Source organism: Opisthocomus hoazin, chromosome 2 (genome assembly GCF_030867145.1).
Source record: "Opisthocomus hoazin isolate bOpiHoa1 chromosome 2, bOpiHoa1.hap1, whole genome shotgun sequence".
In the NCBI taxonomy this organism is placed as follows: domain Eukaryota; kingdom Metazoa; phylum Chordata; class Aves; order Opisthocomiformes; family Opisthocomidae; genus Opisthocomus; species Opisthocomus hoazin.
The window spans coordinates 123924211-123937966 of NC_134415.1; the positions used below are offsets into that span (position 1 = coordinate 123924211).

The 13756-nt window shown below is 50.4% G+C and overlaps 2 protein-coding genes across 4 annotated transcripts in view; both read left to right on the forward strand.

The window, feature by feature from the left end:
• The window catches only part of KLHL29 (kelch like family member 29), a 415619-nt gene extending 404135 nt beyond the window's left edge, over positions 1 to 11484 (forward strand). For all 3 annotated transcript variants that reach the window (XM_075414912.1, XM_075414911.1, XM_075414910.1), the window contains one exon: positions 9138 to 11484. In XM_075414912.1, coding sequence (XP_075271027.1) covers positions 9138 to 9321 — 184 coding nt within the window. In that variant the 3' untranslated portion in view covers positions 9322 to 11484. The remainder of the gene's footprint in view (positions 1 to 9137) is intronic.
• The window catches only part of UBXN2A (UBX domain protein 2A), a 342165-nt gene that overhangs the window by 80368 nt on the left and 248041 nt on the right, over positions 1 to 13756 (forward strand). The gene's annotated exons all lie outside the window — the stretch shown is intronic.

Here is a 13756-nt window from a genome sequence, read left to right on the forward strand (position 1 = left end):
TGTTTTGGTTTTTAATAAAACACACATGGCTGCTAAAGACAACTGTGATGCTATAATATACTGCAATTTCTCCAAGGTATTTGGCTGGTATTATACGGAATTAACAAGGCACACATTTGAGATTAAATCTGCTTCACTGACAGATCTCAAAACATAATTGTTAATGAGAAGATGTCATTGAGCAAGGGCCACCGGCAGCAAGCATTGACTCTTCTTTAATGCTATTGAATATATCTACCAACAATCCAGGTAACAGAAAATCTCCCCTGGTAAAGGTTGCAGGTGGCGTAACACTCGGTGGGTAAGAAATATTACCGAAGGAGCTCTTCTGGCCAGTTATCTGCATGTCTCAGATGGTCTCAAGCTAGCAGTGGTATTTTAAATGCAAAGTAATACATGGAGGAAGCACAATCATAGCAGCCCTGCTCCCCTTAGGAAGTCAGGCACTCAGAAGAGGACATAAAGGAGGCCACTCAGAGCTACACAACACGAGCTCTCATCGCGAAGCGGTGCCTATAAGGTCAGTGCAATATTGGATATATAATATGAGCCCTAACACTGAAAAGAAAGCAAGCTGAAGCTGGGAAGAGCAAGCGCTGCTGCGTACGGCGTTGGCGAGATGAATGCAGGTCTGGGGTCCACGCATCAACATGTGGAATTATCAACAGCAGTTCAAAGGGAAGCTGCAAAAGTGACCCCAGGTTGCAAATCAAATCTTTGACGTGAAATTTGAGGAGTTTATCAAAGAAAGGCTGAGAGATGACTTGATCTCTGGGAGCAAGTGGAAAAGCTTTCAATCTCGCAGACAAAGGCGTAGCAGGTTACGAGGGCTAGAAAGTCAAGTTACACATCTCAGCCTTGAAGTGAGGCTCTTTCCCAACAGCAAGGATCATTAAACAGCGAACCAGCCAGGGAGGGGGCGAACTCACCGACACTCAGCGTTTTTAAGAGGAGATTAGATACGTTTCCAAGAGAGATGCTGCCTGGGGAAAAGTCCGTGGCCTGTGTGTACACAAGCTCAGATCAGCTAAGCACAGAGATCCCTTCCTACCTTAGTCTACGAATCTATAAATTCCTCATTCCGCTCATTAGCATGGATCACAAAAAACATGGTTTAAAAGCAGCAACATAAACAACTTAAAAATTAACTGCGTGCTATTGATCTCCTCTCACCAGGAGTCACTCAATACCGGATTCGCTGGGAAAAATCTTGCCCGCGTCACTTTTATTTTTGTCTGCACTGTTTCTGCATGTTAGTGACTAGGGAGCGTGATGGCTTCGAGCACGGGGAAGAGGGATGAGCGTGACATTCCTCACGCGTGCAAAATTAAAGGTCCATCCAAATGCTTTTAATATCAAGTTAAATTACTTTTAACGAAAAACAAAAAATAAATGGTTCCGGTCTCTAGCTCACAATCAACAGAACAGCAAATTGAGCATCATGTGCAGTTAAGCCTGGCCTGATGGAAGTCAATAAGAAATTCGTGTTGACCTAGCATTAACCCTTTGAGGAGTGGTGCCAAACGGGCACAGAGCCTGAAGCATTTGAAAATTCACCCAGAGTTCACACGCAGGTCTTCAGCATCTTCCACGCGCTGTGCGAGGGTGAGGGGAGTATTTGTCGTTTCCCAAGCATCAGGCAGGCGTGCGCTGTTTGCCGCACGGACCCCGTCCCAGCCTGGCAGCCCCTGTCCTTTTGTGGGATCTGTGGAGCGGCGGCGGCAGACGACAGCAGCCGGCGGGGACGCGGGGCCAGGAGGATCGCACCTTGCTCTGCCCAGCTGGACGCCTCCCTCCAGAAAGACTGGCAAAGACATCCCTCCCCTCCAGCACCAGAGAGCCCTCCCTTCCTGCAGTGCTCTTCAAGGGTTTAATTTTTCCACGAGCAGAAAGAACACTGAATGGGCTTCTGTGCACGACTGAAAACTCGGTGCTCCGCTGGCTTAGGATGCGGGCGGCGTGCAAGCAGCTTGTGCTTCAGAGAGCCTCCCCGGGGCAACGGCGGCAGCGTGGTGGTGCCAGCAGTAATTCCAGAGCAGCTAATTTAGTACCAGCAATTCCCAGCAGACACCAGGAATGCATTTTCTTCCTCCTCCTCCGACTGCTAACCAGTAAGATTTATTAGATGGTTCTGCCGAATGGAAATCTTTAATAAAACTTCGACTCGGGCTGAACAGCGCAAAAACAGGGTCGGTTTGTGGATTTGTTCTTTTTTTTTTTTTTTCCTCCCCTCTTCTTTGTAAATAAACCCTTGGTCTTGAACAGCGAAGCATGGTGACTCCTGTGCCCAACTACTAAGCATTGCTGATGCACGGCTCCAGCCGCGGACTCCCCCCGCTCACCGCAACGCTGATGGTAACTCAGGCACTGGAAGGGGTTAGAGCACAGCTTGTTTGGACAGATAGTCCCGCCTGAAGCTGTTACGGAGCACGGTTCCTTCATGGCCTGGCGCTTCCCAAGCCCGCAGACGTAAAGGCCGGTCTGTTCAGCAGGCAGCACCTGCGGCTGGACGTGTCTGTGGTGCAGAAGGGGAAGCTGACCTCTTCCAGCGTGTCTGGAAGGAGCCGTGGGGCTGGGCCTGTGCTCCGCGGGCAGCAGAGGGGAGCTGCCGCACCAGACTAACAGCAGTAATTTCTGCAGCGGTTGATGACATGAAGGATTTTGGTGTGCATCAAAGCAGAGCTGATACAGACGGGGCACTCGGGCCGTCACTGATGCGCAGCGGACTTTGGAATAAAACATTGCTGGTTTTCAGCAGCAGGTAATGATGGCACATGATGGTTTGGGATCATTAGCAAGGGAAAGTGCTCACAGAGTAGAGGAGACTGTAACTAGAGCTTGGCCACAACACCCACACTAATAATCTCGCTCCAAGAAGTGGCATGGTATCCTCCTAATTGACCGTGACTAATGTGGACCCTCGTTTATCCATCTCGTTGGAAAGATGACACCTCCAGCAGCAGAGCACGGCCACCCGGGCTCGAGCCCTCTCGAACGTGACAACCTGGCTGCCAACGTGGCCGCTGGCCGGCACCCTGAGCACCAGCACCCACGGGAGACAGCGGCAACGCCTTTCGCTCCGGCGCCACAAACCACCGCGCAGGTTTCGCCGAGAGGTCCCTGATTTCAGCAGAAGCTCACGGAGCCGCTTCCCGCCGAAGCTGGCACCCCGCAGGCTTCCCTCATCCCGGCGCTGCCTCCAGCCAGCTGAGCAGCATCGCTCAGTCCCTCCTCCAGCAAAGCCCTCCAGCAGTCTTAGGGCGGGAAGGAAATTCATCCACTAATAAATGCAGGGATTTTTTCTTTTTCTTCATCTAAGCAGATTCCGTGTCTATCTAACTGATAATATTTAATAACGGCTGTGGAACTGCTCCAAATAAATTATTGAGCACGTGTGCATGCATAGGCAGGAGTGAGGAGGGAGAGGAGCTTTATTTGTGGACTCAGAAGATACTAAGTTTCAGGGAATCAAAACCACATGCTAATTCAGCTGTTTCAAATCTCTTTTACAACCCTAGACACTGCAACACGGGATTTTTTTCTCTTTTTTTAACATTTCCTGATAAGGCTGATGTGGTCTTTAGGACCAAGCAGGAAATTTTGGAAGAATAATAATCAAAATTAACGAACTTTGCTGGTGGTCCCACTGCTTGGTGCTATGTCTAGCCATCACAGCTGGGAGAGAGAAGGGCCGGAGCAGGAGCTCCCCGGCACTTGGCTCTCAAACACTACAGAAGAGAGGCGCTGACCTCCTCCGCCTTGGGTTGCTCCAAATTACTGCCCGTCAGGAGACCTTCACTGCAAGATGCTTTTGAGGGAAAAGCGGAGGGTCCGTGACACTCCTGGTGGGAAGGTGCCCCCCAGGCACATGGCAGCTGAGCTGCCTGAGCAGGGCCCCAGCTGGAAGCACCGCCAGCTCATTTGTGCTCAGCCCTGCTGCCCCACGCCTGAGCTGGAGCGCACGTAGGTTTGCTCACACGTGATTAAAAAAGTTCATTAAAAAGCAATCCAACATCATTGGATTGCCAACAAAGGCAAATCAGATCCTGGGCTGCATCGGCAGGGACGTTACTAGCAGAGATCATCTACTAGTGAGATCATCCCACTCTGCTCAGCCACAGAGCAAGGCTGCACCTGGAGTGCTGTGTTCATTTTTGGTCCCCAGAATGCAAAAAAGACATGGACAGCCTGGAGAGGTTCCAAAGGAGGGCCACAAAGATGACCAGAGGGCTGGAGAACCTGCCCTGCAAGGAAAACTGAAGGAGTTAGGTCTCTTCTCCCTGGAGAAGAGAAGGCTCAGGGCGGGACCTCGCATAGTATTCCAGTGCTTAAAGGGTGGCTACCGGGAGGACAGAGAGTACCTCTTCACAAGGAGCCACATGGAGAAGACAAGTGGCAATGGGTACAAGTTGCAACAGGAGAGGTTTCATCTCAATATAAGAACAAAATTGTTTACAGTGAGATCAATCATTGACTGGAACAACCTCCCCAGGGATAGGGTGGAGACCCCGTCACTGGAGGTTTTCAACATGGGACTGGACAGGGTGCTAGGTAATCTCATGGAGGCTCCCCTTCCTACAAAAGGTTGGACCAGATGATCTTCTGTGGTCCCTCCCAGCCTGGGCTGTTCTAGGAGTTGGCTTTGCACATCAAGTCCTTTAATGGCCAGCTGTCAGAGAGGGATCTCCTCTGCCGCCGGTTTGCTCAAGCTGGGGAAGGACTGCAAGGTGGCCAGGCAGAGAAGAGACTGATGGGGTGTTCAGGCTACACAAGCACTCCAACCGTGGACAGCCAGTTCCCCACCAGCCCTTGGAGAACCTCCACCGCGTTGGGATTCTCTTATGAGCGTGATTCACAGCTTGGTGGAGGTCGGCAGACGGACGGGACTAGCAGTGGCCATGCTGGGGGACAGTCACGGCGTAATCCGCTGACGCCGCTCCTGGTTTGGGCAATCAGGGATGCCCTGGCACTGCGGGTGGCTCGGCCGCAGGGCTGTAGGTGAAGCCTCGCTAGTAAATGGCAGTAATTAGCTGGGGAGTAGCAAGCAGGGTCGTTAGCCTGCCGGGCAGTAATTTGCGAAATGCTGAAACGCATTTTCCTGGAAGGAGTGGGTGAAGCGACCTCCATTTTGGCGCCGGTTTCCCCCACCCCGCACGTGCTGCGGCAGAGACGGGGTGGTCCGGCAGCCCCCTTGCTGGGGGGTCACCGTCCCTGAAGCTGCCGGGGGGGTCGGACCCCGCAGCAGGGCTCTGCGGCGCGGAACCTCCTTGCTTCCCGGGCTCTGACAGCCTGTAATCATTTTATCTCCCAGGATTAATGGCACCAAGCAATAAACTCGCATCCTAATTATTGTAATTATTTCTTTCTTTGTACGTCAGCCTTGGTAACGATGTTTTTACAGCTGGTGGGATGGAAGGGAGGAGAGAAACGAAATATTGTCACAGTAATGAAGAGAGAGCAATGAGCACACTCCTTTCCTCTCACTTTCCCCAAGGTTTTAGAGCCCACTTGAGTTTCCCATTCCCTGAGGTCCCAGAAATTAGCGGTGATTGTCCTAATATCGCAAAGTAGCAGCAATCTAGGACTAAATTCCTAATTGATCTGAAGTGCCTACCTGCCACTTCAGCCCCCGAGATGCCTGACTGTCTCCAAAGCCCCCTGCACGCCTAAGTACCCGCTGCGTCCTGAGAGCTGCCTGTTGCTGGGTAGCAGGGGTAGCTCACTGTTCGGCTTCTCCTCGGGCAGGACTCACAAGCTGAGCTTTGTGCCGGTCTCATCTGTGGGAATTGCATGCGGAGGGGGCAGAAGCTGCTCTGATCACTGTTTAAAATTCGTACGGTCTTTCAGAGGGTGGAACTCAGCATCCTTTTCTCCCCCGGCGCATTGGCACCGTGACGGGAGGTGACAGTGGTGAGCTGCTGGTCCCGGCCGCTGGGCAGGAATTTCTCTCAGTGCCGTAGCCCCAGTGCTGGAGAAGAGCGGTGTTTCCCACCCGCTGTAAGCCTGCACCCAGAGCGTGGGCTGAGGAGGAACCTGGACACGCACCGGTCCAGGAAGGTGTGCTTGGCTGCTGAACCGCTCCACAGTGGCCGCAGCTCTGGCTTAGACTAGCTGCCACTAAACGTGCCCCAGAGGAGAACTTGCTAGAAGAAATGTGGGGGACTCAGATACTAAGAGGAATCTGTGAAGAACCCACGTCCCTGTTTACAGACCTAACAGGAGATGCCTAAGGGGATACCGGGCCAGACTTCAGCTGAGCAGCACACAGCCAGCTAGGAAGGGCTGCTGGTTGGTTGGCTCCTGTTCCCGGGGTCACTGACAGAGGAGATGGGAAGGTCTCCGCACGGAGTCCTCCCTCTGGCCATCCACTTCTGCCCAGCCAGACCAGAAGCTCCACGCAGAGCAGTCTCCTTGGGTAATGAGCAGTAGGAGACAGGCCCCATATGTACGTGGTGACAGCCCCTGAGGTCCTCTCCTGTGCTGGCGTGAGGTGCTGTCGTCTACTCCAGCGTGTCTACACCAGTAAACTACATCTCAGCTGAGGCCAGTAACAGGCGGTGGACCTTGATTATCCACACTGACGGAACAGGCCCTGGGCTCCATGCACCACACTGGCCGTTCTTTTAATTGCCCATGATTTATAGTTCTGCAGCCAGATCTTTCTTGGGAATCTTTTCTTTGGGAGTTTGTTTGGTTTTTCCCACTTCACCCAATAAAATTACTGAATTAACCCATTTCCTTTTTTTTTTTGGTCAAGCTTTGTGTAGGGGTACTGTTTTAATGACTGATCAGCCTTTCATTAGAGAACCAAGGCAGCAAAGCTGCTCCGTACCGCAGTCCATCTCTGACAGTGGACCCTCTTCTGCCCAGCACATCCCAAACCCTATCCCAGTTCAAATTAAGCTTCCACCTGCTTCAGCTTCACTATTAAGAAAACAAAGTGAAACACAAACAGCAACCACTACCCCATGGCCTCATTTCTAAACTCTTGTCCTGCTGGTTCCAGCAGCCCCTCCACCACATCGGGGCTGTTTCAGCGTGGGGTGGGACCATCCTCCCCCCGCTCCTCATCCCGTATTTTCCAAGCTGCAATTCCCAGCCTGTCTTGCTTTCAAATAGTAACTTGCTCCAGTACAGAGATGGGCTTCCCACCCTGCCCAAGTCCTAAACCGTGGTTTAATTTGCGCATTTGTCTGATGTGCGGGGTTGGCTGGTCCTGGCCGTAGGGGCCCTGGTCCTGGGAGGAGTCCCTGCCAGGCAGTGCTCCCCGTCACCAGCTCCAGCTCCATCGGAGGTGGGCTCATCATCTTTCAGGATGGCGCTTGCTTTGCTCAAGTTCTTCCCCATTTCTCCCTGACGTTTCAAAAATAATTACCAGTGGTTCAGTAAGTTCATTAGCAAACTCCCTTAGGACCCTGGGCGATGTATCATCCAGCCCTGCTGATTTGTGGATAGGCTCTAATCAAGTGTTTCAAGTCTCTCTCTCTTTCCTCCTCCTTTCAGATTAACAGTTATTTTGACAAGATTCTCATTATTTCCTATTTCCTGACGGTACCCAGGGACGAGGCTTATTTGAGTCCTCACTGTTGTCATTGCGGGTTTATTTTTAACCTCAGGCTCTGCTTCTCCGCAAGGACATCAGAGTTCTCTGTTCTTCAGAAACCCATGGCTTTGTTGGTGCCATTTTACTCTCAGTTCATCCTGGGTCTTCCAGCGCTCTCTGTCTTCTGCCTTCATCACTTTTCATCCTGCTTCTTCCCACTGCTCCAAAATTAGCCAGAAGAAATGACTTTGCTGTTACCAAGCCTACAGAGTTATTACCCTTCTCCAGCTTTGTAGATCTAGGCCGCCTTCTTGGCTGCAATTAATTTCTCGCCTTCCCCTCCCTCTTTTTCTCCCTGCCATCCTCTGTTGTGTCACACTCTCCAAGTCTCCATTTTCCTTCCCAAAACAACCATCCACCGGCTGCTCTTGGAAGGGACCCAACCACCAGAAGACCTCTTAGAAGGGACCCTGATGGCCAGAAAAGCCACCGCCAACCCTATCCAGCTTACCACCACCTTTTGATGTTGGGGGGCAAACTCGGGGTCCCCGGCAGGAGAAAAGCCAAGCCGCCCCCACTTTGGGGTTCCCCTGGGCAGCAGGAAGGCAGCATGGGAACGCGGCAGCCTTGCGTAGGCTGTTCCCACCCAGCTGCCTGCTGGCTCCATCAACCTTCTGCCCTTCCCAAATACACACACGGGGCGCAGCCCCTCGCTGTCCGTCTGCGTTAGCCCAAACCGAGTGTCGTGCCCCGTGCAGGGTTGCTGGAGAGGACGAGGGGTTAAGCAGAAGGAGGGAGGAGGAAGAGACGAGGCCGAAGGGCAGTTTTTCCTTCGAACACCTTTCACACCTGTGCACCTTCCCTCCTGTCAAGACCCTACAGACCACGGGATTAGCCCGACCTCGTTGTCCTTGATTTGCAAGAGATGGCTGAAGTCAAACACTTTCCCTTTCAAAAAGCAGTAAGGTTTTTCGCTTTCTGTAGAGGCCGGCATACAGGGCCCCTGCCGAGCCCTCAGCCGCACATCCCCAGCCACCCAGTGGGTGTCCCCCAGGCTGGGTTCCCGCAGCGGGGACAAGGAGGACCACTCCACAGGACCTCCAGGCTCGGCAGCCATGGAAGGGGCTGAGGCAAGAGACCATTTCTGGGAGGGTTTTTATTCCCCCCTTCGCAGCACCCGTCAACAGTTAGAGGAGTAACTTGAAGGCAGGGCTGATCTTCCACCGCCCAAGGAGGCAGCGACCCCAACTTGCTCGGATGGCTTTTGCGCGTGCATGGTGTCACGGGGACGCGTCGTCCTGCTACGTTTGCTGCAGGTCCCACATGTGGGCTGGAGAAACGTCTCCCTGGGACTAATTTCTGTTGTTTAAATTAGAGACAACATTTATCTACCTGGCAGGAACCCAAAAAGGATTAATTCGGGGAAGAGAAAGGGAGAGGGAAGAGAAGTGCCCACACAGTTTTGCACAGATAAGAATAAAAGGTGTATTTGTCGTTCACCCTTGTTACAAAAGCTTGAGTCTGTTTGAAGCCTGGACAGAAAGTTGTTGGCTAAGAAGACTAACTAAAACTTTTTTTTTTTTTTTAAATACAGCGCTGTGGTTTTGGATGGAAAAATTTATGCCACTGGCGGGATCGTTAGCAGCGAAGGACCTGCCCTGGGAAACATGGAAGCCTACGACCCTAAAACAAACACGTGGACACTTCTACCAAATATGCCCTGCCCTGTTTTTCGACACGGCTGCGTAGTAATCAAGAAGTACATTCAGAGCGGCTGATGGCACCCGGGAGATGGACGGGGAACTGTTTGTACCTGTTGAAAGCGGGCAAGAAGAATACTACTACTTAAGGAACAAAAGCAGCAAAGCCAGCCAGTGAACTTACTGCTCGAAAGTCTGGAATAGTGTCTACATTGAATGTAGAAAAATCATCCTCACCTTTTGGTGAACAAGGAGCAGAGAGCTCCGTGCTATGTAAAGATATTGTAACTTAATAATACAAGGGTGTCACTAGATGTTATAGTGGCACTTGTTCTGGACGTTGGCTTTTGGTCAGCCCAGGTGCAATAGAATTTCACATATTTTTTAAGCTGGGGAAGAGAGGAAAAAAAAAATCTGCATTTTACTTTAGAGCTCAAGCTTGATTCTTAAAATAATCATGCAGATAAGTTTTACTATTACACTTTAGGCATCAATCTATTGGAAAGGTCAAAGTGTCCTTACCACTTTGATTCCTACATTTGTTTTTAACAAATACATGCTTTTCAATACCAATGACTGAGAGAAACCTTGTGTGACAGATAGCTTACGCTGATGTCAGTCTTCCATCAGATCAAACGAATCCTCCAGTTCTCTCGAGCAGAGCCCAGAAGGGGGGGGTGAGGTGGGGACTGGGGAGAAGAAGAATAGCCATTGGTAATAAATTCCGTGTAAAATGATGAAGGAAAAATAAGAAAACAAGGTCTGTTGGGCTGGATGAGTCTCTGCTGCGGGGGTACTTGTGTGGGCACGTGTGGCCATGCCCACAGGGCGGGGGGGGCTTCTGAACCTTTTCCTCACGGATTCTGCTGATGAGCGAACTCGGCAGTGCTCGATTCCCGTGATGCGAAATGAAAACGGCTTCGATTCCCGAGGCGGTCTGCCGGTAAACCCCCGCGCTTCACTTCTGGTTGGGGTCACATCGAAACGCCCAGCGTCACGTGGGGCTTTCCACGCTTTCAGCAAACGGAGAAGATGCCGCATGCTGGGGCTACGCGCTCAGCTTTGGCGCTCAACCAAAAATCCTTACGTTGGGATATACGCCACTATCTTTTATGTAAAGTCTGAGAAGTTTTTTTATTTTATTTTATTTTTCAAGTTTCCCTATAGGTGTGGAAACCTTATGCTTCTCTTATTTACAGGTTTTAAACACACGAGTTTAAATCCCGTGGTAGAAAAATGCGTAGACATAAGCCCAGTATAAGAGACTTAAAATGATTACTATGTAGAGTTGTAAGTATATGCACAGCACAGGGGTTATATTTTTATATATATTAAAATATTGTCTATCCAGAGAGCATTGTGATGTGGAAATTCTTTATAAATTTATACATAAAAGGATGAAATGGGAGATGGGCCGGGTAACGTAGAGGGGGCAGGGGAAAGAACCTTGAAATTTGCCAATAGGAAGCAACCCCAAGCTAAGGATTGTCTGATTTCTTTCCAAGTAGAGGGAGAACTGTTGCCATACTTGCCTTTGCAGACTCAAATCCCAAATGCCATGCCGGTAATCCCAGAAGGAGGGTCCTACACAGGGCGTGGGTGAGATCTCACAGTCAACACCGAGCTGAATTTCATACCAAATACGCTAGCCTTTTTATACGGAGGGAGGTCTGCCTACAGCTTCGGGGAAATCAACGCAGATGGTTCGCTAATCATCTTATTTTATTAATAATCGTTTATAAAATTCAAAAAAAATTTGTATCTTGCAGTATTTAAAGAAAAAGTGCTCAAGTCAGCTGAGTCAAGCTATAGGGTGACGCAAGTATCTCATTTTGACAGTGAGGTTCCAGCCTTTGTTATGCAGTTGTTTTATTTATTCTTTAAAGAAAACGAAATAATAAGCACAACAAAATTATATACTAGTATGTCATTTAAAGTATTTATGTCAAACAGGGTGCAAGTGTGAACCTAAAGATTGGAGCACAAGTTTCTAACTGCCTGGGGCAGGACGAATTTCCGTGTTGGTGTGTGTCTGCCTCCAAAGGAGGTGCTACCTGTCAGCAAGACCGAAACACATGCAACATTTCCAGTTTAGCTTATTTCTTTATTTCTCACACTGGAACAAAACTGGCTCTTTCTGTGAATAATATTAAAAACAGGGTTATCTGTAACTGTATTGTATATAGTTTATGTTTACTGTTAAGTTCTTGTTATATTATAATAAATATATTTATAGACCTAGATTCAGCATCCAGATTGGATTAATTTTGTCACGACCGAACAAGGAACAACACTGCGTGAACGGTGACTCCAGGTTTCATCCCAGCTATGGCTGAGAGCACGTTCATTCCATCCAGCTAGCTTCTCTTGCCAAGCCAAAAATCTATTGCTACTATTTAAATGCTCGGTAGCTTCCGAAGGACTTCTGTTCTCCTTTCTGGAAAAGTTCTTAGAAGTCATTTTGGATTTTTTTCAGCAAGACTGTTTCTTCTTCATCTGTTTTCCCACGTGTACTATTAAGAACAAAAGGGCTTAGGACAGTTTAGGAAAGTATCTCGAACAAACCCACTGATAAACAGCTTCGTCCTTTTGTTTTGTTCTAAAAGAAAGTCAGGATTTGTACCGCATGGCTGCTGCGATGTCTGAAGGGTGAAAGCCACTTTTGTCCTGTGGCCAAAATTCCTTCACGCCCAGGGCGGGAGCTCTGTGCCTCCCTGGACACATCGTTCAGAGAGCACTTCAGTGCCACCGTCCTGGTGCCTTTGATGCCTCGTCAGGGCGTCAGCTGGTCGCCGTAAAACTGGATGTGGAACAAAGATGAGCCAACTACAATTGGTCTGAAATACCCCCGCAGTGGAACATTTCAGCTGGATCTTGGGAGGCAATATCTGTTCTGCACATTAACAGGAGACTCCAACACAGATTGAAATTGTCTCCAGTTCTTGCGGAGCACGTCTATGCAAGTATTTCAGAGCGTGAACCGCGGTTTTTAAACATTTTAGTCCAGGCTGAGTGGCTGGGGTTGCACAGCCTGTGAAGACCCCTCCAAGCCTTGCGATTCAGTGTTACACAACCACGCCGCAGTCATCCGGACCAAGCAGGGTGAGCTGCCAGCCTTTTCCTCGACGCTCAGCAGAGATCTCTTACTCAGCACTAGTCAGTCCTGCTTGGCAGGGTGAACAAGACACGGGCTATTTGCTTGACTTGTATGTGGGAATTATTTGAGTTCCCCCTCTGGGAAGCTGGCTGAGCGCTTTTGCCAAATGAATCGTGCACACATATCTGCTTGCAGATTTTTCTTCTTAAAAGCCTTAAGAAATTCAGGGGACAGGCAGGCTCCGCAGCCTGGGAACGATAAAAACTCTTTTGCTCGCTGGTTTGACCCTTCCCTGGCTCACCTGGGAAGGCGAGCCATCTCCAAACGGGGCTGTTCCCAGCGTACGGGTAGCCACCCACTCCCGACAATTTAGACAAGTCATCCACGTTCCATCTAGTGACAAACACACCACACTAATCAAACCCCAGCAACCTCCTCTTTTAATTAACCGCAGCTAGGTGTTAAGGCTGAGCTTAGCACAGCGCAATTGGAGCAAACTAATTACAGTGTTCGTTACACTCCAGCTTGCCCTTGGTGGAGTCCAGACAAACGGAACGCCAGCACGAGCACCCACCTTCTGCAGCCACGGGGCTCAGCGGGGAGCGGAGCCGGAGCCCGCGCCTCTGCCTGCCTGCACGAGCGCCCGCCCCGAGCACTGCACCCACCCACCCGCCCGGCCCCGCGGGGGAATGTCTCCGAGCATTGGAACCCGTCCCAGGGCTTTTCTCTCAAGTGCAAGGGCAAGGTCTCCGACCCATGCTGTCTCCCCATCACCAACTGAAGGAGCTGACCGTGTCCAAGCAGGGGACAAGCCCACAAACAGCGGACACAGGCAAGTCCTGGCAGGCTGCACCCTGCGCCTGGCTCCCACGAAGACGCCGACACTGCAGCCACTTTGACGTTTTTATAACTTGCCACGTTAATACAAGCTTTTTAAATCATAGAATCATTAAGGTTGGAAAAGACCTCTAAGATCATCAAGCCCAAACCTCAACCCAGCACCACCATGCCTGCTAAACCATGTCCCAGAGTGCCACATCTACACGTTTTATGAACACCTCCAGGGATGGGGACTCCACCACTGCCCTGGGCAGCCTGTTCCAATGCCGATCACTCTTCCAGTGAAGAAATTTTTCCTAATATCCAATCTAAACCCCCGCTGATGCAACTTGAGGCCATTGCCTCTCGTCCTATCGCTAGTTACCTGGGAGAAGAGACCAACACCCACCTCACTACACCCTCCTTTCAGGTAGTTATTGAATGAGACCCTTAAGCTCACCCCTTAACGCCGCCTTTCCTGTGTCAAGTCGGCTCAAGCACAGGAGCTGAAACATGCTTTCAGCTGAAGCACAGCTTTCACGCTGGAGAGGCAGCGGTGAGTTCCCACCGTCAGCGGGTGTTCCGGGTTGATAACTG